Source organism: Blennius ocellaris, assembly GCF_963422515.1.
Source record: "Blennius ocellaris genome assembly, chromosome: 12".
Taxonomy (NCBI): Eukaryota; Metazoa; Chordata; class Actinopteri; order Blenniiformes; family Blenniidae; genus Blennius; species Blennius ocellaris.
The window spans coordinates 25,234,057-25,257,954 of record NC_137661.1 but is presented as its reverse complement, the minus strand read 5'-3'; the positions used below and the strand labels follow the sequence as shown (position 1 = coordinate 25,257,954).

The following is a 23,898-nucleotide window of genomic DNA, read 5'->3' as shown; positions in this document are numbered from 1 at the left end:
GTTGAACTTGACCTGAAGTTGTGTTCCTGATGTAGACGGTCTGCAGCAGGAGCAGCGAGGAGGAACTTCCCTCTGAATCACCAGCTGCGTTCATGACCTTGGAAAACCCACAAAGCCCAGAAGACGAGGGACAAACACAACAGACGGGTCAGACGTTTGGTTCGTTGACAGCATAGAACCAGTTTTACTCTTGTTTTTGTGCCGGCGTGCAGCTAAACGCTTCACTCAGCTCACTCAGACATTTTTTTTCTGAGTCAAAGTCAACCTGTGGCGGACGTCATATTATTATTATTATTATTATTATTATTATTATTATTATTATTATTATTATTATTATTATCGTCGTCATTGTCGTTGTTATTTTTATTACAATTATTATTATTTTATTATTATTATTGTCATTATCATTAGTATCATTGTTATTATATTATTATTATTGTTTTATTATTATTATAATCATCATCATCATCGTTGTTGTTGTTATTTTTATTACTATTATTGTTGTTATTATTATTGTTATTATTATCATTGTTATTATTATTATTATTATCATTAGTATCATTATTATTAATAATAATTATCATTCTGCTGCTGTCAACGAATTATTAAAATATTATTATTATTATTAATAATAATAATAATAATAATAATAATAATAATAATAAACAGACAACCTTTTACATTGGTCCACAGCTCAGGAGGACACGACGTCCTCGTCTTCTCCTTCATCAGGTGTGAGTTCTTCATCATCGTCTAACCAGGTGAGAATAAAACTGATCTCAGGTCTGCTGGTCAACATGTCGGTCAGTGAGAGTTTCTGGTTTATTTGTCAGTCTCCACAGTCGTATCAGGCAGCTTGTTGTCTTCATCTCCCTGAATCACCAGCTGCGTTCGTGACCTTGGAAAACTCACAAAGCACAGAAGACGACGGACAAACACAAGAGACGGGTCAGACGTTTATCATTATTATGATTATGATTATTATGATGATGATGATGATTATTGTCATTATTGTTGTTGTTATTATCATTGTTGTTGTTGTTATTTTATTATTATTATAATTGTTATTATTATCATTATTATTATTATTGTTATTGTTATTATCATTGTTACTATTATTATCATTATTATTATTATCATATTATTTTTGTTATTATTATTATTATTGTTATTATCATTGTTGTTATTATCATATTATTTTTGTTATTATTATTATTATTGTTATTACTATTATTATTATTATTATTATCATCATCATCATCATTGTTGTTGTTGTTATTTTTATTACTATTATTGTTATTATCATTAGTATTATTGTTATTGTTATTATTATCATTAGTATCATTATTATTATTATTATTATTATTAATAATAATAATAATGATAATTCTGCTGCTGTCAACGGATAATAATAACTATTATTATTATTATTAACAATAATAATAATAATAATAATAAACAAACAACCTTTTACATTGGTCCACAGCTCAGGAGGACACGACATCCTCGTCTTCTCCTTCATCAGGTGTGAGTTCTTCATCATCGTCTAACCAGGTGAGAGTAAAACTGATCTCAGGTCTGCTGGTCAACATGTCGGTCACTGAGAGTTTCTGGTTTATTTGTCAGTCTCCACAGTCGTATCAGGCAGCTTGTTGTCTGAACGAGACGCGAGACCAAATGTCCTTCAACCGGCCTCGATTCAGCTCAATAAGGTGAGACTGTGTGACGCCGTCCAGATGTTCAGGTGATGAAGAGGTGATGAAGAGGTGATGAACAAACTGAATACTGACCAGCAAACTCACTGTCTTAAAACTCGTTTTGTTTTCCCCCTTGGCTTTTATAACCTAAAGTTCTTTTGTTGTTATTGTTTCTTTTCTGAGCTTTGTATTTCATTATTGTAAATATGTATTGTCGTTTTTAATGTAAAGCACTTTGTAACCGTGTTTTAGAAAGTTGCTCTGTCAAGAAAGTTATAAGATTATAATAATAATAATAATAATAATAATAATAATAATAATAATGATAATAATAATAATAAAGTAAGAGGTATTCTCTTTTATTTATTATATTTTATATAGAACAAATACATCTGCCTGCCTTTTAAACACGTCATATTATTTTAGTTTGAGTACAACAGCTGGTCCTTGTAGTGAACAAGCGCATCGATATGTATCTGGGCAGGATTATAGTTGTTTTACTTTTTCCAAGAGGGAATATCAAATTAATGAAAATTTATATTTAAGAGTCGATTCCATGTTAATTGAGACGTTCGGCCTCTTTAGGGGCGACGGAGGATCACAGCCGGCGAAACCGTGTAACTGCAGCAAATCCAAGTGCCTCAAATTGTGAGTCTCTTGTTTCCTTCCTGAAGCTCTTCCTTCCTTCCTTCCTGAAGCTCTTCCTTCCTTCCTTCCTGAAGCTTCTCCTTCCTGAAGCTCTTCCTTCCTTCCTTCCTGAAGCTTCTCCTTCCTGGAGCTCTTCCTTCGTTCCTGAAGCACTTCCTTCCTACCTGGAGTACTTCCTTCCTTCCTGAAGCACTTCCTTCCTACCTGGAGTACTTCCTTCCTTCCTTCCTGGAGCTCTTCCTTCCTTCCTGGAGCTCTTCCTTCCTTCCTGGAGTACTTCCTTCCTTCCTGGAGCTCTTCCTTCCTTCCTGGAGTACTTCCTTCCTTCCTGGAGCTCTTCCTTCCTTCCTTCCTGAAGCTTCTCCTTCCTGGAGCCCTTCCTTCCTTCCTGAAGCACTTCCTTCCTTCCTGGAGCGCTTCATTCCTTCCTGGAGTACTTCCTTCCTTCCTGGAGCTCTTCCTTCCTTCCTGGAGTACTTCCTTCCTTCCTGGAGCTCTTCCTTCCTTCCTGGAGTACTTCCTTCCTTCCTGGAGCTCTTCCTTCCTTCCTTCCTGAAGCTTCTCCTTCCTGGAGCTCTTCCTTCATTCCTGAAGCACTTCCTTCCTTCCTGGAGCATTTCCTTCCTTCCTGGAGCTCTTCCTTCCTTCCTGAAGCTCTTCCTTCCTTCCCGGAGCTCTTCCTTCCTTCCTGGAGTACTTCCTTCCTTCCTGAAGCACTTCCTTCCTTTCCGGAGCTCTTCCTTCCTTCCTGAAGCGCTTCCTTCCTTCCTGAAGCTCTTCCTTCCTTCCCGGAGCTCTTCCTTCCTTCCTTCCTTGAGGATCACGTGTTGATTTATTTTGACTCCCTCGTCTTCCAGCTACTGCAGCTGCTTCTCCAGTGGGGCGATGTGCAACAACTGCAACTGCACAAACTGCCACAACGACGCCGAGCATCTCCAGGAGCGCGAGAGAACCATCCAGGTTTGGTTCCCGGCCCCCCGGAGGCGCCAACATGTGGAAACACTGGATTCCAGTGGACGGTGATCAGAATCAAAGCTTTAACGTGGAGGACGATTACACAATAGAAGCGTCTCCTTCAAAGCAGCAGTTTTGCTTATTTTAATGTATTTTAGCTGTTAATCGATAAAAATAAAAAAAATTAACTAATTAATCGCACAATTTTCTGCAATTAATCGCGATTAATCGCGTTTTTCTCCTGAAGACTGAAGCTTGTCGTGGATATTTAATCGGGGAAAAACCACGGAATTGATGTCGACTCAACACACAGAGACTGTATTTAAAATAAAAGACTATTTTTTTATAACGCGCTTTTAGCTTTTGGTGAAACCGTTTCTCTCCGAGATCAGCAAAAATAATAAAAACAAATTAATAAACGCCAAACATCAGTCTGGGTTTGTTAGAGTGCAGCTCCGCTTTGAGAATTTTTATATTTCTAGAAAAAGTTGTGAAATTATTACATGAACAAAGTGGCAATAATATACTGTAATATATATATGTGTGTGTATATACACACACACACACACACACACACACACACACACACACACACACACACACACACACACACACACATACACACACAATACAGGAGAAATGACTATTCCTCCAGCTTTAGCGGTTTGGTGGTTCCTGGTCAGCCAACCTGGCAACCTGCTCCTCTCACACGACCTCTGACCTCTGTCGGCGCTGCAGTAATCATTTATTTCCACCGCTTTAGTAGACAGAATCTCGCGAATCCTCCTTTTATCACCACCAGTTGTTCCACTTTTATTACTTTTTCTCTCCCTCGTTTGTTTATGTCCAGTCCAGACGTGGCTCTGGTTCTTCACCTCCCTCTCTCGGTGCCGTCGTCTCTCCGCAGATCTGTTTGGGCCGCGACCCGTACGCCTTCGGCTCCGTGGTCGCCCCCGACGACTCGACGGCGGTCAGAGGTTCCCGCCACAGAGGCTGCAACTGCAGACACACCGGCTGCCTCAAGAACTACTGCGAATGCTTCAAGGTTGGACGCGACGCCGCGCAGCACGGAAATAAGATTGCTTTGGTTTCAATGTAAAATGTAGGGTCGTGAACGACGCAGCGATGTGACGTCATTCAAGAGCGTAGAATTGCGGCCGCAGGTCATGACGGCGGCTCAACTGGTGTCTGAAGCTGGGAGCTTCCTGTACCTTTCACAGTAAAACTGCTGCGCTGTGGAGCGCCGACAGTTCCGGGAGGTTCATTACAGACTTGTTGAGAGTGACGGAACATTCTAGTGAATTCCACAACAACTACAGGAGATTAAAGACACACCATCACACTCATGGTTCTAACAATCCAGATCTCCCACATTTATCTTCCATTTTAATAACGTGTAGCGATAAAGGAGCTGAGAGCTGCAATGCATTATGGGAGTTTCTGTTTGTCGTGTTTTAAATGTAATTATTGGGGGTTATATTAGGTTTGTAGTGTCGGTAATAATTGTGTTTTTGTTGTTTAGTTCATGTAGTTTAGTTTATTAGTTGTAAGTCGTCAACCAGCAGTGAAGAAAGTTTTGTGTGTCGTGTCCTCCTGGCATGGTCTTCCTGTGGGACTGTCAAAATAAAATGTGTGCGGCTCTTTGGGTGTTGTGTTCAGTGGGAAACGGGACCAAATGGCTCTGTGAGCATTAAAGGTTGCCAACCCCTGCTCCAGATTAATAAGAATATAAATCTTCCAGGGAAAAATTCTAAAAGCTCAATAGACGTAATTTATTCACATAATGTTGTTTGTTAATATCCACAGTTTTCAGTTATAGAAGTGTTCAGTCCAAATCTTTCCTTATGTGTTAAATATTTCATTATTTTGGCCTGAACAATGATGAATTACTGTCAATTTCCTGCGAAAGTCATCCTGATGCTCAGCTCACTTATAAAGTCAAATCTCATCTTTTAAAATACATGCAAAATGTTTTGTTTTTTTAAGTAAAGTTACTGTAAATGAAGACATATCTGAACTTATAAAGTCATGAAAGTTCAAAGTATCAATATATAGGATTTTTTTTTTTTTTTAGATTATCAAGGCTGACGGAATAATTCAATCAAATCGAGTAGAAATATTTCAGTGTAACGAATCTATTTTATTTTGAAGTCTCACTGCTCGTCTGTTCGTCCGCAGGCCAACATCCGGTGTTCATCCAGCTGCAACTGTGACGGATGCAGCAACTATGACCGAGGCTCACAAGGAGACGTGGAGGAGGAGCTCAACGAAAACAAAAACAGGTGAGTCCGACGTGTCGTAAATATGATTAAACCTGAATCGTGCAGGATGAGAAGTCTCCACATGAATTCACTCGGATTAAAGTTGTTCGTATGCATCTTCGGTGTGTTGTATGATATGGAAGAGGATTAGGGCCACTGTGGAAAAATACCCTGAGTTCTGACTATTTTTCTCAGAATTCTGATTCTTTAAACTCAAAAGTGAGAATTCTGAGTGTAAAGTCAGAATTCTGAGAAAAAAAGTCAGAACTCAGGGTTTTTTTCCCACAGTGGCTCTAATCTTCTTCCGTAGTATGAGCGAAGTATAATGATTAGTTTTGTGTATTTTGTATGTTTTCACCATCTACGCCACCATCGCAGTGTCTGAAAGATGAAGAGATGAAAACATTTATTTTATCTGGCTTGTTAACGAACAGTAAAGATCTGAGAGTAAAACAAATGTGAACTTCTTTAAAAAAACAACAACTAATCTTTGAGGACCTCCATCAGACAAAATCTCAACTTGGTTCCTCCACATGTACTTCAGACTGTATAATCCTCTTTCAACGTGTGTGTGTGATTCTATAGGTGTGGGTCGTTGGTGCTGCCTGGCTCGTTGGTGGAGGCAGTGTGTGTCCGCCTGATGCTGCAGGCTGTGAGGGTGCAGGGGGATTTGTGGAGCAATGAGAAGGTGGAGCAGGTGATCCTGGAGGAGTTCGGCTCGTGTCTCTCGGAGATTTCCAGGACGGCGTTCGAAGGAGGAAGTCCTTCGAGCTGCGAAGACGGAGAACTTTCACCGTGAAGAAGCTGCCGGTTCCACTTTATGGATTTGTGTTCAGTCACATGTTCTATGTTGTGTTTCACTAAAAGATTGAATGGATTTTTTTCCTGGTTTGAGGGGAGGGGATTTTTTTATTTTATTTTATTTTATTTATTTATTCATTTATGTATTTATGTATTTATTTATGTATTTATTTGTTTATTTTTTAATTTTTGCTGTTTATTTATCTATTTAGTTGTGGATCTGTTTATTTATCTGTTCATTTATTTATTTATTTATCAGTTTATTTATTTATCTGTTTATTTATCCATTTATTTATTTATCTATTTATTTAGCTGTTTAATTATTTATTTATCTGTTTATTTATTTATTTCCCCCAGTTCCATTTCATTTATTGTATAAGTTTGGTTCTTTGTCAAACAATTTAAAATGGAAAAAAAAATAAATCATAAAAGATTCAAATGAAGCCGAGAGTTCAGTACATCTGTATTTTATGATGTTTTATTTTTATTTATTTATTTTAATTTTGTGCCACCATTTTTTAAAATGCAGAATTTTAACGGTGTCTTTCTTGTGGGACGTTTTGTCGTCCATGTGTTTGCTGTGATTCAGACTCCCGTGTCGTCGTCTCTCTGCAGTGATTGGCTGTCATGAATCGTCACCAGTCAGAAGAGTGACGTACAGTGACGTCACTTTTCCAACATTTTTTTTTTTTCCCCCTAAAAACCGTTTTGGTGTTTATAGCCGTTAACTGGCTTCGACATCAGCGAGTCGAGGGGCTGAGCTGAATGTCAGTCACATGAGTCTGAACACATTTGTGAAATTAGAAAGTCAAAATATGCCACAAATTGTGTCGTAACTTGTCTCTTGCTTATTACTCCCAGTATCATAGTGCAGCTAATATTATTTTATTTTATTTTATTTTATTTTATTTTATTTTATTTTATTTTATTTTATTTTATTTTATTTTATTTTGTTTTGTTTTGTTTTGTTTTGTTTTGTTTAAATTTAATTTAATTTAATTAAATTTAATTAAATTTTACAGTGCAGCAGTGGTGAGCTCTCTTGGCTCCCAGTGAGAAGGTCAGGGGTTAGAATACCACTTGGGTCTTGCTATTAACACCCAGTTATTACCTTTTCAACACCTTATCTTGTCAGGATAACACTATGCGAGTGTTATTTTTAAACATTGCATTTCTAACACCGACACCAGCATGAAGTTAACGCGACACCCAGTAGCTTAGGATATCAACAACAACAACAATAACAACAGGTGTGAACTCACCAGAATAAGAGGGGACGTTACTTTAACACCAGCTGGACACATGAAGATTAACAATATGGGTGTTAAATTAAGGCAGGCATTGTTACTGTGCAGGTCTGACCTCTGAGGTTTGACCTCTGTGGTTTGACCTCCACGTGACCTCGTGACGCTCCTCACGGCCCCTGAAAGGAGACATGAGTTTCACCCTGACTGCTTCTTTTACGAGGCGCTTGCAGATCTGCTGGAGGCCCGTGGAGGTCGCTCTCTCTCTCTCTCTCTCTCTCTCTCTCTCTCTCTCTCTCTCTCTCTCTCTCTCTCTCTCTCTCTCTCTCTCTCTCTCTCTCTCTCTCTCTCTCTCTCTCTCTCTCTCTCTCTCTCTCTCTCTCTCTCTCTCTCTCTCTCTCTCCATTCATCTTCTCCACAGCAGCGCACAGAGGAGAAAAAACCCCGATCGGATCCAGTTTTTCCGGTCTGCTCGCCCTAATTTCCTCTCCAGACCTCCGGCGCTGGAGCTGAGGGGGCCTGAGGGGGGCGGAGGGGGGCTGAGGGGGGCTGTGGGACGGGGCGGAGGGAGGAACCGGGAGCGAACCTGACCGCGAAACAGCCGCGCGCTCCTGCCGCGTCCCTGCGCAAGCAGGCGGTGAACGGTGGCGGCGCTGCGCTCCCGGTCGGAGGTGGTGGAGGAGGAGGAGGAGGAGCAGCACGCAGAGTGCGAGGGTGGAGGGGGGGGGACGACACTCAGCGGTATGCTCCGGCGGATGGGAGCGCACACGGTTCACGCCACGGCCGCCCCGTGCTCTCCCATCCGCGCGTCCTGACGCCGCCGCGCCGTCCGGCTGCCCGACTTGCATAACTCTTTGACTTCATTCTCCCGGAGCCAGGGGCTGGGAGAGGGGAGACGTCGCCCGGACTGTGCCGCTCCTGCAGCTCCCGAGTCCGGCGGTGATGAGAGCAGCTCAGCCCGGCTGGATTCCAGTGGTGCGCTGCCAGAAGCATCTGGAAAGGATAACAGAGGGATCCACTCCCCCCTCCAGAGGACCAGGGGATAATTCACATCTCAGACTTCTCAGAGCTTCTCTCCCAGCTCGTGTCTTCATGGTGAGGTTGTTGTAGTCGCAGAGTTTTTTTTTATTTTTAATTTATTTTTAATTTAAATTTCTTCCTCTCTCCTCCTGACCCCCACCTGGACATGTTGGGCGACCTCAGCTCCTGGCGCCCTCGCTGAAGGACAGGTCCCACCACATGTCAGCGTTACACAAAGCTATGCGCTGAAGATGTGTGCAGCCAGGTTCAGCGCCGGCCTCAACGGCTGCGCCGAGGAGCCCCCCGGCGCCGCCGGGCCGCCCGCGGCCTCCAGGATGCCGGACTGGACCGACGCCGGGCCTCGCGTCCTCCACAGCCTGGAGGTGGGCACGGTGATGACCGTCTTCTACCAGAAGAAGTCGCAGAGGCCGGAGAGGAGGACGTTCCAGATCCGGCAGGACACGAGGCAGATAGTGTGGAGCCGGAACCCGGACAAGGTGGAAGGAGAGCGTGAGTATTGAAGGCGTCCGTACGGAAACTGTGGTACCTTCTCGGGATCCAGACTCTTTTACTGAGGTCATATGACGCAAAGTTCACTTTCTAAAAGTTTTCCAGCAGTAATAATTGTCCCCGTACCTGGAACGACGTCCCAGAAGTGAAGAAAGTGTGTCCTCTCTCCCTGGCTTGTTCCAGGTTTTAAAAAGTGTGTTTCTCCAACCAGCCAATCAGAAATCAAACCCTATATAGTGTCATCGGGGGTGTAGCCAATCACAATCAAGGTAGGCTCCTCCCCCTTTTAACTCCTCCCACAGTCAGGCAGCTCTGCTCTGGCACATGGTGCCACGAGAGGAAGTACTTCCTCCTCTCTTCCCATAGATGGGCGTGTGTGGGCGGAGCCAGTCCAGCTCACACAAGACACAGCAGATTCTGAATGCAGCTCCTAGGATCCAATATTATAATGGAGCGAAAATCGAGGAGAAGCTAGAAACTTTGAGTACAATATTTCCTGTGTGTTAAAAGTGTTGAAAAGTTGGGTAATATGAGTCTTTTAAAGGTGCAGCATACGTAATGCCTCTTTTGTGCACTGGGTGGCAGCAGTGAGCCACTGAGCGAAAGACCTTACCCAAGTTTCTGTCGCGTTTTCTTTTCAATCTGCTCGTTTCTTATCGGACTAAGGACAGACTAGATTATAGGCCAGGAACTAACTATCTTTCTTCAGTCCCCACATGAAGACTTCAGTTCAATCACGTACTTTTATTCACGTCGCTTTGAAAAAAAAATTAAAATAAATCTTGTTTGTTTATTTTAGACCCGGTTCCTAATATTCCCAAGTTCATCGTTCTCTTTATTTGGGATTAAATCACGAGGCACGTCTTGAAGCAGCCGTCGACACAGGGTTCACGGGGGTTAATACTTTCCGCAACTTGCTGCGTCGCTGCACCTTCTTGTCGCTCCTCTCCCGGCGTAAAGCAGCGACCAGACGGGTCGCGACCCCCGCGAACCCCTTCGACCCCCCCCCGCGACCTGCGTTTCCTCTGCGGCGCCCTCTGAGCGACGCCCCGGTAGCGATCACTCAAAACTCTTCCTCTCTGACACGCCGCCTCACCTGCCTGCAAGGCGACGAGGGGGGCGGGGAAAGCCCGCCACAGTGGTGGTGGTGGTGGTGGGGGGGGGGGGGGGATCATGTGTCGGCGGTAACCAGGTGGCGTTGAGCTGTTTGGTGGTGACAGAGCGGCGCTAACCCCGTCAGGGCGTGGAGAGCAATTGTCTGCGTCCTGGATTTTTGTGGCCCCGGCGGAGGTTTCCTTATATTTTGTGGCGAGTTAAACTCGCAGCTTTTTTTTTTTTTAAATTGGCACGATGGACTTTCCTTCTGTCCGCCATGTGTTATTCTAACTCTCAGACTTCATGGTTGCACACTGGTGAGAAGAAAAAAAAAAAAAAAAAGTGAGAGACTCGGCCCCAGTGAGCCAGAAATAGTTTTTACTGAGTTGCCTGTTCAATTGAGGATATTTTTTTTTTTTTTTTTTTTTTTTTTTTGTGGTTAAACTGTTTAACTGTTCAACACGGTGTAACTGGAAGAGGAGAGTCAAGCCTGATGCTGGGAGGGACAAGTGGAAGCGATAAGGGAAGATTCAGTATTTAAAGTCGATGTGTTTGAAGCAGATAAATGCACAAACAGAGGAATTTAAACGTTTCTCTGCGGACGGGGTCAGGGGTCATGGAGAGTCGTTGACGGGGCATGAAGGGGCATCGTGGTCTGACACAACAAGCTACTGTGGCTCTGATGGAAAAAGTAGTGCAGAGCAGAGCAGAGGGTGAGTCGGTGTGAAGCTTTTCCTTCATTTCCCTCCAGTAGAATATCGGATCACAGGAGCTGCATTCAGAATCTGCTGTGTCTTGTGCGAGCTGGACTGGCTCCGCCCACACACGCCCATCTATGGGAAAGAGGAAGGAAGTACTTCCTCTCATGGTGCCATGTGCCAGAGCAGAGCTGCCTGATTGTGGGAGGAGTTAAAAGGGGGAGGAGCCTACCTCGATTGTGATTGGCTAAACCCCTGATGACACTATATAGGGTTTGATTTCTGATTGGCTGGTTGGAGCGACACACTGATACCTGACACTGGCTGTTTGCAGGCCAGATGAAAAACTTTATTGCGTTGCATTATGGCTGTTAGTAATTTGACACCAGCATAATAATGGAATCTGTGATGCACTCACATCATCCTAGCCCCCATAAATGTTGATTAATGTTTGCCGACATGGAGAGCAGTAGCATTGAACAGCAAAAACGCTCAACTGCTGTCGATACAGTCCCAGTGGCTCAGAGAGCGAAAGGATTTTTATTTTATCAGTGATGCAACCAAATAATAAAGAAAACCAGAAACAACCAGTACAGTTAACTTGCCTATTTATAGATAAGTTCACCTATTGGGGGCAGTGGGATGCTAGAGCTGCTGGCAGTCAGGAATCTGCAGACAGGTCAGGTAACCCTAACCTTAACCCCAACCCTCACTCCAACCCCAACACCGACCCCAACCCTAACCCTAACCCTAACCCCAACCCCAACCCTCACTCCAACCCCAACACCGACCCCGATCCCAACCCCAACCCTAACCCTAACCTCAACTTTAACCCCAACCATAATCCAAACCCAACCCCAACCCCAACCCTAACCCCAACTTCAACCCCAACCCTAACCCTAACCCCAACCCCAACCCTCACCATAACCCTAACCCTAACCCTCACCCTAACCCCAACCCTAACCCCAACCCTCACCCCAACCCTAACTCTAACCCTCACCCTCACCGCTACAACAGAACGATTGTTGAATTCGTTGAGTTTTATCGGAACTCAAGCTACAACTGAACTGAATTCAAACGTGACGAGCAGATGACCTATGGTGAAAACTGTTCCTATTGATTAAAATAAATAAATATGCATATATATATATATATATATAGAAAGATAATGCATCTATCTGCTTTGTCAGTTGTTGGAACCGTGGCGTGTAAAAGGTCCCTAAGTTCTAGATGTTTGCGCGCATCTTTAATGTATTGACCCATGGAGGCTGCTGCTGCTGCTGCTGCAGATTTTCGGCCCTCTCATGTCTCACATTTCTGCAAAAAAGCGGCGACTAATGTCCCGTGGAGGCGTTTGTATCCGCCGGGGAGCCTCGTCAATTATTCATCCTCCGTCGAGAAACCGCAGAAACGGTGCCTCGGCTAATCCGACGGGAAGCGGCGTACAAGTCGGAGCGTGCACAAAAACATGCTGGGCTCAATCACAGCAAATCTACTAAACCCCCCCAAACACACACACACACACACACACACACACACACACACACACACACACACACACACACACACACACACACACACACACACACACACACACACACACACACACACTGAGGCTTTCATAACCCACAAATGCCCCTTTACAAACAGCCTCCCACCGGACGAACCCACCGGCAGATTCCAGGAACTTGGTGTGTCTCTCCTTCACCTCGTCTCCCACAGCTCCATGTCTCATCTGCCCACTCCTCCTCCTCCTCCTCCTCCTCTTCCTCCTCCTCCTCTTCCTCCTCCTCCTCCTTCCTCCTCTTACCCGCAATCTTCCCCTCAGCTGTCACCTCCCAATTTCCTGCCCCCGCACTCTCACCTAAACACCCGTCTCAAATTCAGGTTTCCTCTGACCTCCCATCTTTGCTTTCTCCGTCTGTTTTCTTTCACTTTCAGTTTGATTTTCCGAGGTCATTTGGTCGTTTGTTGAAAGAAAAAAAAAATCTTTCTAGTATTTATCCAGCGGACTCCTTCTCTCAGCCTACTTTCACCCCCCCCCCCATCCACCTCCCTGCATTTCCTTCCTTTGTTTTGGTTGGTGGTTACCTTTTTTTTTTTTTTCCTTCTTTGCTTCAAAATCTAGTTCCAGCAGGCACGCACCGGGATCCCTTGTTATTCCTTGAGATGAGCGCGTTGGCAGACAGTGGCGGTATTAAATCCTGAGGCGCAGGAAGTTGCGGGGTTATCAGGGAGTGTCCTTCTTCCCGTCTCAGATTGAAGGCCTGAAAACAAAAGGACCGACGTCTTCGGCGGGAAGCGCGGACTCGTTCGCCTCGGATAATCCAGAGCCGCACAGTTTATTAAACACTCCCGGTCGTGTGGAGTCCAAAAAAAAAAAGGCCTTTCTGGACAAACGCGGGTCATCTTCCAACTAAAACTAAAGACAACTTTGAGTTTCAATTTGATTTTCGATTTTTTTTCCCCTCTCTCAATGCATAGAAAAATGCATATAAATAATCCAAAAATGAAAAGTAAATGAGGCTCAGTTGTTCAACAAATTCAAACTTTAACCAGGAAACACAACTTTCTGAAAACAGTCCAACTCACGACTGTCCATACGACTGTCTGCATACTCCCATTGTTAGTGTTTAGAGTGTATTATCCTCTGTTCGTGTGTGTGTGTGTGTGTGTGGGTGTGTGTGTGGTTTGATTACAAAAACACGACAAAACAACAGCACCCGCTAGTGGCCCAGCGTGCTCACTACATCGTTTTCAGCATTTCTGTCGTTTCCTCGTAAGAAAACGTCTTTTTAAAATCAAATCATCAATCTTTATTTATATAGCACTTTTTATACATTGAAGTAACAAAGTGCTTCAACAAGAATTAAAAACATTAAAAGCGCTGCCATTTCAACGCAAAGGTTTTCTGAAACGGAAAAACACGACAGCAACACGTTTTCACGAGAAACGTTGTCGTGTGATGGACAAAATAAACAAACATCCGATAAAACTAGTTTTTTTTGTTGTGGTTGTTGGTTTTTTTTTAGTTAAACTGGTCAACTCTGAAATATTTCAGTCTCGTTTGTGCTGCCTATTACTTCATTCCAAATCCAATTTAGTTTTAAGTTCTGGCATTTGTTTTACTTCATTTGATAATTATCACTTCAAATCTTTTTTTTTTTTTTTCTGAATCTCATGCCAGACTTCCCGTCTCTCATCTCCACTCTCAGATTACAACCAGATTTTTCTCCTCAGGGCTGTTTTTTTTTTTTTTCTTTACCTCTTGGACTGAGAACTTCCACCTAAGTGGTACATTTTCCCCGTCGCAGGATAAAGAGTTCCCCTGCAGCGGGAAGCAGCATCCCGCCTCGATATAATAAGTGACATTCGGCCAGTTAATGGCGGCGCTGTAGCGGGACGGCGTCCGGCTTGTGAACGACAAGAGTGTCTGCGAACGTATGTTTATGTGTGTTTGCACAAGACATCTGCTGTGTCAATAAGCCAGGGTTTTCTTTGTGGGTGTGTCGCAGTGGAGTTTGCATCACTTTCTGTGGTCAGTCGCCCGACTCTGTCATTAACCCTTCGCGGCCAGCTTTGATTTTCAGCCCCAGAATTCGCCACGAGTGCACGTTCAACACTGACCTTTTTGAAAAGTTTGAACGTTAATCGACACTCGGGACTGAAAGTCAGCTGAAAGCTCAAGTTTTCATTTGCTGAATAGATCTGATGTGGTGTGGCTGTCATTTAGTATTGTAGTAGTTTGGAGTAAGAAAGTAATGGAGTAAATACAACTGATTCCACTGCATCTGAGGATACATTAACAGTACAGAAGAGACCAATTTTAGATTAAGATTGACTGATAAATTGCAGTTGTTTATTTATTTATTTACTTACTTATTCATGAATAATTTTTATTACATTATTTATTTATTTATTTATTTGTATATTTATGCATTCATTTTTTATGTACCGTATTTATTTACTTACTTCTTTATTTATTTATACATTTTTTTAAATGTATTTATAATTTTTTTAATTTATTTATACATATACGCATTTATTTTTTATGTATTTATTTATTAAATATTTTGTTTATTTATTAATTTTTTCAAATTTATTTATACATTTATGCATTTATTTTTTATGTATTTAATTACTTATCCATGCAATCATTTTAATTTTTAATTTATTTATTTATGAATTCATTTATCTAGTTATCTATTTATTTTATTTATTTTTGAGCCACACAATAATTGTTTTAAAAGATATTAGTATATCTTATGTCTGATTTTCCTGTTCTCGCTTTATTTTTGTATTCACTCACAAAAGGATATGCAGCATTAAAATATGGACCGATATCATCAGAAGTGGCAGAAAGACAGATGAAATTACCCCCCAAAAAATACAATAAAATCTCCCACCTATATCGTACACTGTGTACTGATGAGATATTTGGAAATAATACCAATATGCTTAAGAAATATCTGTCCGTCTGTGTCTGACCAGCATTTATTTATTTACTAGAATAAAAGTCTAAAGATTCTCGTTACAAGTTGATGTGATTTTCTGTAATAGGGAGTGAAAATTCATGTTTTTTTCCTTTGCTTCAATATAGCAAAAGTGTTTGGCGCTCAACCTTGGGTGCACGCGCACACACACGCACACACACACACACACACACACACACACACACACACACACACACACACACACACACACACACACACACACACTGGGAGTATTTGTCCAGCTCTCCAGGAGCAGATTTTCTATGTTTGGCAGGGAAATGAACAATGTGCCAAAGTGTGATTTATGGTTGTGCATATTTGTGTTCATGCAACACTATCCTCCCTCCCCCCCCTCCCTCCCACCTTCCAGTCGACATACGGGAGATCCGGGAGCTGCGCTTGGGGAAGGGCTCCCGTGACTTCGAGCGCTACCCAGAGGAGGCTCGTAAGCTGGACTCCGCCCACTGCTTCATCATCCTCTACGGCCTGGAGTTTCGCCTCCGGACGCTCAGCCTGGCCGGTCAGTGTGTGTGTGTTCAGTGTGTGTGTTCAGTGCGTGTGTGTCCACTGTTTTTGCAACTCTTAATTAAAAGATAAAAGTTGTAAAACATCCTTATTTGACTTTGTGGAGACTCTCGGTCTCATTCCAGGCTTTTTGCCATCAGGTTTGCGTTTGAGCCTTCAGCTTGTTGTTTAAATGTCACAGGACAAACCAACACGGGGGTCACATTTCAGGGCCAGATTAACTTGCCGAGGGGCCCCCGGGGGGGGGGATTGCTTTTGTTGGGGCGGCTTCAGCCGAGAAATCCAACACATTCTGCAGCTCTCATGCAATTTTTTTTTTTTTAAAGTCTCACACTTTCTACGAATCGTCTAATTTGACCAATTCCCACACGTTTGACAATTCTGACACAATTTAAAACTCTTGACTCGTTTCACAACTCTCAGACATTTTACAACTCCCACATATTTGGAAGATCCCACACAATGAGAATCTTTCACAGCGTAGAACAAAATGATGTAGTACACATGCCCGGCCAATAGGTGGTGCAAAACTAGAGACGAAGACATAACAAAAACCAAAAACTTGAGAAATTCAAAATCTGGCTGTATTAAACCGACTAGCATCAGCAGCTTCTGCAGCGCCGCCTGGAGCAGGAAGTCCGCCATTGTTGTTGTTGTTGTTTGGAAGTGATAAGACACGGAGAGGGAGGCGGGGTTATCAGGCCGAGAGGCGGAGCCATGGCATCATCGTTTTCGGCAAATGTGCATCTTGTCCTTAAAGCAGAAGCAGTGTTTTAAAGTGTGTGTGTGTGTGTGTGTGTGTGTGTGTGTGTGTGTGTGTGTGTGTGTGTGTGTGTGTGTGTGTGTGTGTGTGTGTGTGTGTGTGTGTGTGTGTGTGTGTGTGTGTGTGTGTGTGTGTGTGTGTGTGTGTGTGTGTGTAGCCTTCAGTGAGGAGGAGGTCAACATGTGGATCACGGGGCTCAACTGGCTGATGGTGGACACCCAGAGAGCTCCGGCTCCTCAGCAGACCAGCAGGTGAAATCGCACTTCCTATAGTTATTAGTAATAAACTGGCGGAAGTAACAGATTACAAATACCACTAGTTGTATTACCGCGATGGATGGGTACTATTTATGTTGTTCCACTGTGAGTAAACATGACAATATACCATGTAATCTACTTTATGCTCACCAGTAACCTGCCAATGAAATAAGAGGTAATTCCAGTTTATTTTTATGCAACTTTTTTTTTAAACAGTTGTATTTTTACTTGTATACATGTAAGAAAGAGTAACAATACAAGTATTGAAAAATAGGGTGAAAATTTGAAGGTATTGTAAAAGAGAACCATTGATATTCTTAATGTGGTTCATCATAACAACAGGAAGTAATGAATTACTAATGAAAGTAGTAAAAAACAATTCTGTTTTAGATTGTAGGTTTCACACACCTTAAGAGAAACACAACCAGGAAGAAAAAAAACAAACTTTAAATTACAGTATCATCTGCATACATGGATCAATTTGATGGAACAAATCACATGATTATTTAAATACATAATGCTTCATACTTTGTCAATCTTGACATCCTAATTAATGAAGATGAGGTGAAATCTGAATTTAAAGTAATTTCAATTTATTTCAGCAAGTTAAGAGTTCAATCATCAATTTTAGTTCCTTTTTCAGAGTAAATAGTAAAGTAAATTTACCACTTTTAAATAGTAGTACTTAGTTGCAGCTTTGTGCGCATCAATAGGGCCGACCTCATTGAAGTAATCTCAAAGAAATGTAAAGTTACTTGTTAGACTTTTATTTGCGATCACTGATGAAGTAACTTTAAATGTTCTGTTATTTGCCCAATACTGTCGGGATGATAATTTTTAATCGGAGCCAGAAAAAGATAAAAAATTACAAAGGTGGGAAAGAAAATGTTCACAAATGAAGATATAAAAATAATAATAATAAAAAAAAATAATTAATTAATTAAACATATTTTCTGGGTTCCATTTTTTTTCTGCAATATTTGTTAGTTTTTGTTTGTTGTATTTTTACGTGTATACAAGTAAAGTTAAAAGGTTAATTAATGAATCAATACATTTATAAATTAATAAATTTAAAAGAAATAAATAAAAAAATTTAACATTTAAATGGACTAAATCTAATTAATTAAAAAATTTAAATAAATAAATGAATGAATAAATAAATAAATAAATAAACTATTTCTGTGTTAGAACTACAGAAATGAAGGAGACGCAGTAGAAAAATTCACGTTTGGTATAAAGGACATGGAAGCAGCGGAGACGTGATGTGGCAGGTTGGACGGACGGAGGACAAACATTAGTTTGGTGTGAAGAAATTTAGTCCAGATGAAGGTGCGGAGGTGGATTCCTGGCCGCGGCCGCGGCGGCACAGAGGAGAGGCTGTGTGGTTATTGACACGACTCGGCGTTTTCTTTTCATAGCGGGAGGGAAAGAAAACTGCTAATTTTGTGTTTTGGAGAAGAAGAAAAAAAACCCCTAGAAGGATTAGTTTGTGTGTTTTCAGTTTATTTCGTCTTCGGGGGTGTCTCCCTCCGTTATGAACGTTGTCCGGTCGATGCCAGGCGGCGGCGGCTGGTTGACTTGAGGCTTTGATGTGAGGCTTTGATGTGCGAGCGTTAAACTGTTCACTGCAAATCTGCACAACAGACGCAGAAAACGCAGTTTGTGATGCACCAACAAAACAAGTCACAGCAACCAGAGCAGCTGTGAGCGATCACGCCCACTCACGTCCGTCCTCTGGCGTTTTGACTCAACAGGTGGCTGAGGAAGCAGTTCGAACTCGTGGACCGGAGCCACGAGGGCAGGTGAGCCTCTCGCCAACCGACACCGCCACCGGTATGTGACCTCGGGTCGTTCGGTCCTCGGAGGACCGACGTCTGCTGGAGGCATCTGGATCTGCTTTCCAGAGCAGAGGTCTCCCCGCTGACCTCCACCTCCACACACACACACACACACACACACACTTTCTCAGGCCCATCGCTCCGCCTCTGCCCGCCGCTGGTGTTTGGGTGGAACCGGCTCCAGGACAAACAGCCTGCCGCCGCCTGATAACCAGCAGGAAGTGATGCGATGGGTTTGGAGAGGGCAGCTTCCTGTCTCCCGCGAAAAATAGTAACAAGGGGGGTTGGACATACGGCCTGGTGGCCGCCGCTACCGCCACCGCCATCGCCGTTCACCCTGAGACGTCTCCTCTGTCCCCCCCCCTCCCCCCCGGGCCATGACCCTGATACCCCCCCACCCCCACCCGCCCTCCACCTGCTCTTCTCACTTCCTTCCTGGTCGTCGCCGCCGTCTGGTTGATGGGCGCATGTGTTTTGGTCATCACCGAGCGATTGTCCATGTGCTGTTTGTCCAAGAAAAGAAAGAGAAAAAAAAAAAGAAAAAGAAAGAAAAATGAAGAAAGTGGAGTGTTGAAGACACGGGCAGCTGCAGCAGCTTATCTGCACTTCATCAGATCTAATGTGTTTCTGTGCCGGGGAATTTAGAATGTTACAAGCTGGGAAAAGTCCCAGTCAAGCTGGAGCAGATATATATATATATATATATATATATAAATAAAACACTATATAACACTATATAAAATAAAAACAAGCTGATAGAAATTGCATAAAATATTGTTTTGCCTGATATATTATGAGGGAAAACTATTATCTAATGGAAAATTATAAATATACTTTGGTTTCTAAAAGATAATCCGCGCTATTTGGAGATACATGATACTGGATATGTGGCGATAAATTATATACCGATATTTTTACGCCAACATATTCCCGACAGCTGTCGTTTCCCTGCTTTCCATTCACCATCTATGAACCCCATGCTACATGCTACATGCTAATGGGTTTCGAGGCTCACACACACCAGCGTTGCTACATGCTACATGCTAATGAGTTTCAGGGCTCACACACACCAGCGTTGTTACATGCTACATTCTAGTGAGTGTCAGGGCTCACACACCAGCATTGTTACATGCTACATGCTAATGAGTGTCAGGGCTCACACATACCAGCGTTGCTACATGCTACATGCTAATGAGTGTCAGGGCTGACACACGCCAGCATTGTTACATGCTACATGCTAATGAGTGTCAGGGCTCACACACACTAGCATTGCTACATGCTACATGCTAGTGAGTGTCAGGGCTCACAAACCAGCGTTGCTACATGCTAACGAGTTTCAGGGCTCGGCGGCTCTTTGGAAGGATGGTTTCACACTCGTCTGCTGCTGTGCTTCTTGTTTTGCAGCATCACGGTGAAGGACGTGAAAACGCTGCTGCCTCAGATCAACTTCAGAGTTCCCAACACGCGTTTTCTCAAAGACAAGCTTCAGGTCGGACCTCGTGACTGTTATACAATCATTAATGTGCGTCTCCGTACCAATGTTTGCAGTCAGGTTTAGGTCTTTTGTAGAGACAGTTTTTTTCCGACTTTCTTACATGAGCGCAACACAAAGCTAATGCTAAGCTAATGGAATCTCAGTCGGTTGCAGAACCTGAATTAATGGTTGTTTTGTATCAGTTTTGTTTACAAATGAAGGTCAGTTTCCCTTTATAGGACCTGCGTGCTGCTGGTTGCATGTTTGTAGTTTAATGTCCAGATTATAGAGCATCTTCCTCCTCTAACATCAGATTATAGAGTATCTTCCTCCTCTAACATCAAGATTATAGAGCATCTTCCACCTCTAACATCAGATTATAGAGCATCTTCCTCCTCTAACATCAGATTACAGAGCATCTTCCTCCTCTAACATCATATTATAGAGCATCTTCCACCTCTAACATCAGATTATAGAGCATCTTCCTCCTCTAACATCAGATTATAGAGCATCTTCCTCCTCTAACTTCAGATTATAGAGTATCTTCCTCCTCTAACGTCAGATTATAGAGCATCTTCCTCCTCTAACATCAGATTATAGAGCATCTTCCTCCTCTAACTTCAGATTATAGAGTATCTTCCTCCTCTAACGTCAGATTATAGAGCATCTTCCTCAACTAAGAAAGTGACTAGTTACTTTGTATTCTGAGCAACAAGCAGAGTAAATCAATTACTTCTAATAGCAGTAACTCGTAGAACTCAATACATTCTAATTTTTATTAACTGACACAAGACTGATTCAGTACAAAAAAGTAATACACAGTTTGAGCCTGCGAGTCTTTACTGAGGGCAAACTGACGCCGTTGCTGCACATAACGGAAAGTATCATTCTGTTAATATATTAGACCCAGAAATAGTTTTTTTTTTTCTTTTTTAAACTGTGTTTTTTTCTTGTGGTGTGTGTTTTGTGGGTGTTTGAGGTTCCTCCTCTGACTCGACGAGTCACAGTAACACCAATGTGTCCACAGGAAGTGGAGGCCCGCAGTGAACTGTCTTATCCCAACTTCGCACAACTGTACAGGACGCTCATGTTCGACGCACAGAAGAGCGTGAGTGACACACACCACGCTCAAACACCCCCAGGACATTTTATTAGGCACATGCACCTTTATATATAAACATACAGTATATATAAACATATATATACAGTATATATATATATAAACTGTTTTTATGGATACAAGGAGTAATGCACAATGTATCCAGATTTGTCTTTTTTGTTGTATTTGACCTGTATTGAAGATTTCTAATAAAAATAAGTAAATAAAAAAAACATATATGAGTTATATATTGTATAATATATTGCAATATCTGGGTATAATATAAAATATGATATAAAAAATTTCTTCTCAGATTATTGAGCAGCTGGAGCTCTCCTTTCCTCTGCGGTGAGTCCTTCCTCCTCCTCCTCCTCCTCCTCCTCCTCCTCCTCCTGCTCCTCCTCCTCCTCCATCCACTTTATTTCATTTTATTTAGAATTCTTCAGGAAGATTTTGTTTGTTGTGAAGCTTTTTCTTGTGTAAAATTAAACGATGCCCCTTAAAATCTATGATGAATTGATGAAAAACAACATTCAAGTTTAAATGTGGGGTTTTTTTGTGTTTTCTTTTTTTTTTTGCTTCATGAGAGAAAATATTTGTTTTTAGAAACGTGGACCGCCCGGAGCTGTGCCAGATCTCCCTCTATGACTTCCAGAAGTTTCTGCAGATGGACCAGAAGGTGACGGGTGTGGGGGTGTGGGGGGGTGGAGGACTTCCTGTCAGCAGGGGTTGCGGGGTTCACGGTGTGAAACCTGCTGTGTGTCTCACGTGTCTCTGTCCCCCTGGTCCCAGGAGGCCTGGGCGTCCGACCTGAGCCGGGTGAGAGACTTCCTGGTGGGCTACACGAGGGGCGGAGCTCAGCCGGAGCCCAAGCTGCAGCTGGACGAGGCGAGAAACTGACAAATGTCACACGTTTGACGATAAATACGTCTGTTTACAGCTGGCGTTGTCATTTGTAGCATTTATTTATTATTTATAATTACTTTATTTATTCATTTACTCACTTATTTATCTATTTACTGACTTACTTATTTACTTTTTTACCTATTTACTTACTTATTTATTTACTAACTTACTTACTTGATATATTACCTTGTTATTTTTAAATCCGTTTTAACTGGTGTACCTTCAATCTATCATAATACTGGTAGTTTTACCATTTAATACTTCAAAAAAAATCATTATTATTGTTTAATTTTCACTAATGTTTTTCTTTATAAATCAAATATTTGTTCCTCTTTGAAATCTTAATGTCCTCAGACTGTAATCTTCCCTCTCTATTTATTTGTGTTTATCTCCTTCATCAACTTAACTATTAATTACTGGACTCTTTTGATTAATTTTGCTTGTAATACCTTTATTATATTATATTATATTATATTATATTATATTATATTATATTATATTATATTATATTATATTACTAATTTAAGTTGATTCTATCTTATTTTATATTTTAACTTCTTTTTTTATTTCTATTTTATATTCTATTCATTCTTCATGGAACAACACTGTAAAATAATTTCTTCTGGGATTATTATATAATTGTATTTCTGTTGCATTTGATTCCATTCAAATCTCTTTCAATGCATTTTTACATTCCTGATATTTCCCTATTTTACTCAGCTGTATGCATGCAGACATTTGCACATGCACAAATTGATGCAGCACTCTAATTGTTCTCGCTTTTCATTTTCTTTTCTTTTCCCCCTGTAGTTTCTGACCTTCCTGTTCTCTAAAGAGAACTCGGTGTGTGACCCTCGCCTGTCGCCCGTCGTCCCTGACGACATGAAGAGGCCGCTGTCCCAGTACTGGATCTCCTCCTCACACAACACGTAGGTCCCAAACTGCAATCTACAAAAACACAGATAAAAGTGCTGCAGCCAAAACGAATCAAGTAAATCTTTAGATTATATGGAATCAGGTCCCCGCCCCCCCAACGTTCACCGACCCAATCGTAACGTGAATTTGAGATAAGGTCCCGACTGTGGCAGCGTACAGAAACGCACAGTCGGTTTTAGTGTGGTAGAAAGACGAGGAGACGTCGGAGGAGCAGAAATGTGACGAGCTTCGTTCTCCAGCTACCTGACAGGAGACCAGTTCTCCAGTGAGTCGTCTCTGGAGGCCTACGCCCGCTGCCTGAGGATGGGCTGCCGCTGCATCGAACGTAATCCACCTGTCTGTCTGTCTGTCTGTCTGTCTGTCTGTCTCTCTCTCTCTCTCTCTGTCTGTCTGTCTGTCTGTCTGTCTGTCTGTCTGTCATTCTGTCTGTCTGTCTGTCTATCTCTCTCTCTCTCTCTCTCTCTCTGTCTGTCTGTCTGTCTGTCTGTCTATCTATCTATCTATCTATCTATCTATCTATCTATCTGTCTGTCGATAAATGATTAATTAAATAAATAGATGCTTACTTACTTATTTACTTTCTTACTTATTTTTTACTTATTTACTTTACTTATTTACTTACTTATTTATTTATCTAGTTAAAGTCTATATCAATATAAAATATATTCATATATTATTA

At 42.0% G+C, this 23,898-nt stretch overlaps 2 protein-coding genes across 2 annotated transcripts in view; both read left to right on the top strand.

The window, feature by feature from the left end:
* Positions 1–1,629: 1,629 nt before the first annotated feature.
* On the top strand, positions 1,630–6,391 carry tesmin (testis expressed metallothionein like protein). The gene is made up of 6 exons (XM_080506103.1): positions 1,630–1,712; positions 2,283–2,345; positions 3,203–3,305; positions 4,207–4,344; positions 5,478–5,581; positions 6,146–6,391. The coding sequence occupies exons 1-6, from the start codon at positions 1,678–1,680 to the stop codon at positions 6,357–6,359; spliced, it is 657 nt and encodes a 218-aa protein (XP_080362229.1). The 5' UTR covers positions 1,630–1,677; the 3' UTR covers positions 6,360–6,391.
* Positions 6,392–8,869: 2,478 nt separating this feature from the next.
* LOC308137428 (1-phosphatidylinositol 4,5-bisphosphate phosphodiesterase gamma-1-like) overlaps positions 8,870–23,898 on the top strand; it is a 30,460-nt gene continuing 15,431 nt past the window's right edge. Inside the window, exons 1-11 of the mRNA XM_080506105.1 lie at positions 8,870–9,135; positions 15,792–15,941; positions 16,867–16,960; positions 18,721–18,768; positions 20,209–20,293; positions 21,306–21,386; positions 21,691–21,725; positions 21,984–22,056; positions 22,170–22,265; positions 23,094–23,212; positions 23,459–23,544. Coding sequence (XP_080362231.1) covers positions 8,877–9,135; positions 15,792–15,941; positions 16,867–16,960; positions 18,721–18,768; positions 20,209–20,293; positions 21,306–21,386; positions 21,691–21,725; positions 21,984–22,056; positions 22,170–22,265; positions 23,094–23,212; positions 23,459–23,544 — 1,126 coding nt within the window. The 5' untranslated portion in view covers positions 8,870–8,876. The remainder of the gene's footprint in view (positions 9,136–15,791; positions 15,942–16,866; positions 16,961–18,720; positions 18,769–20,208; positions 20,294–21,305; positions 21,387–21,690; positions 21,726–21,983; positions 22,057–22,169; positions 22,266–23,093; positions 23,213–23,458; positions 23,545–23,898) is intronic.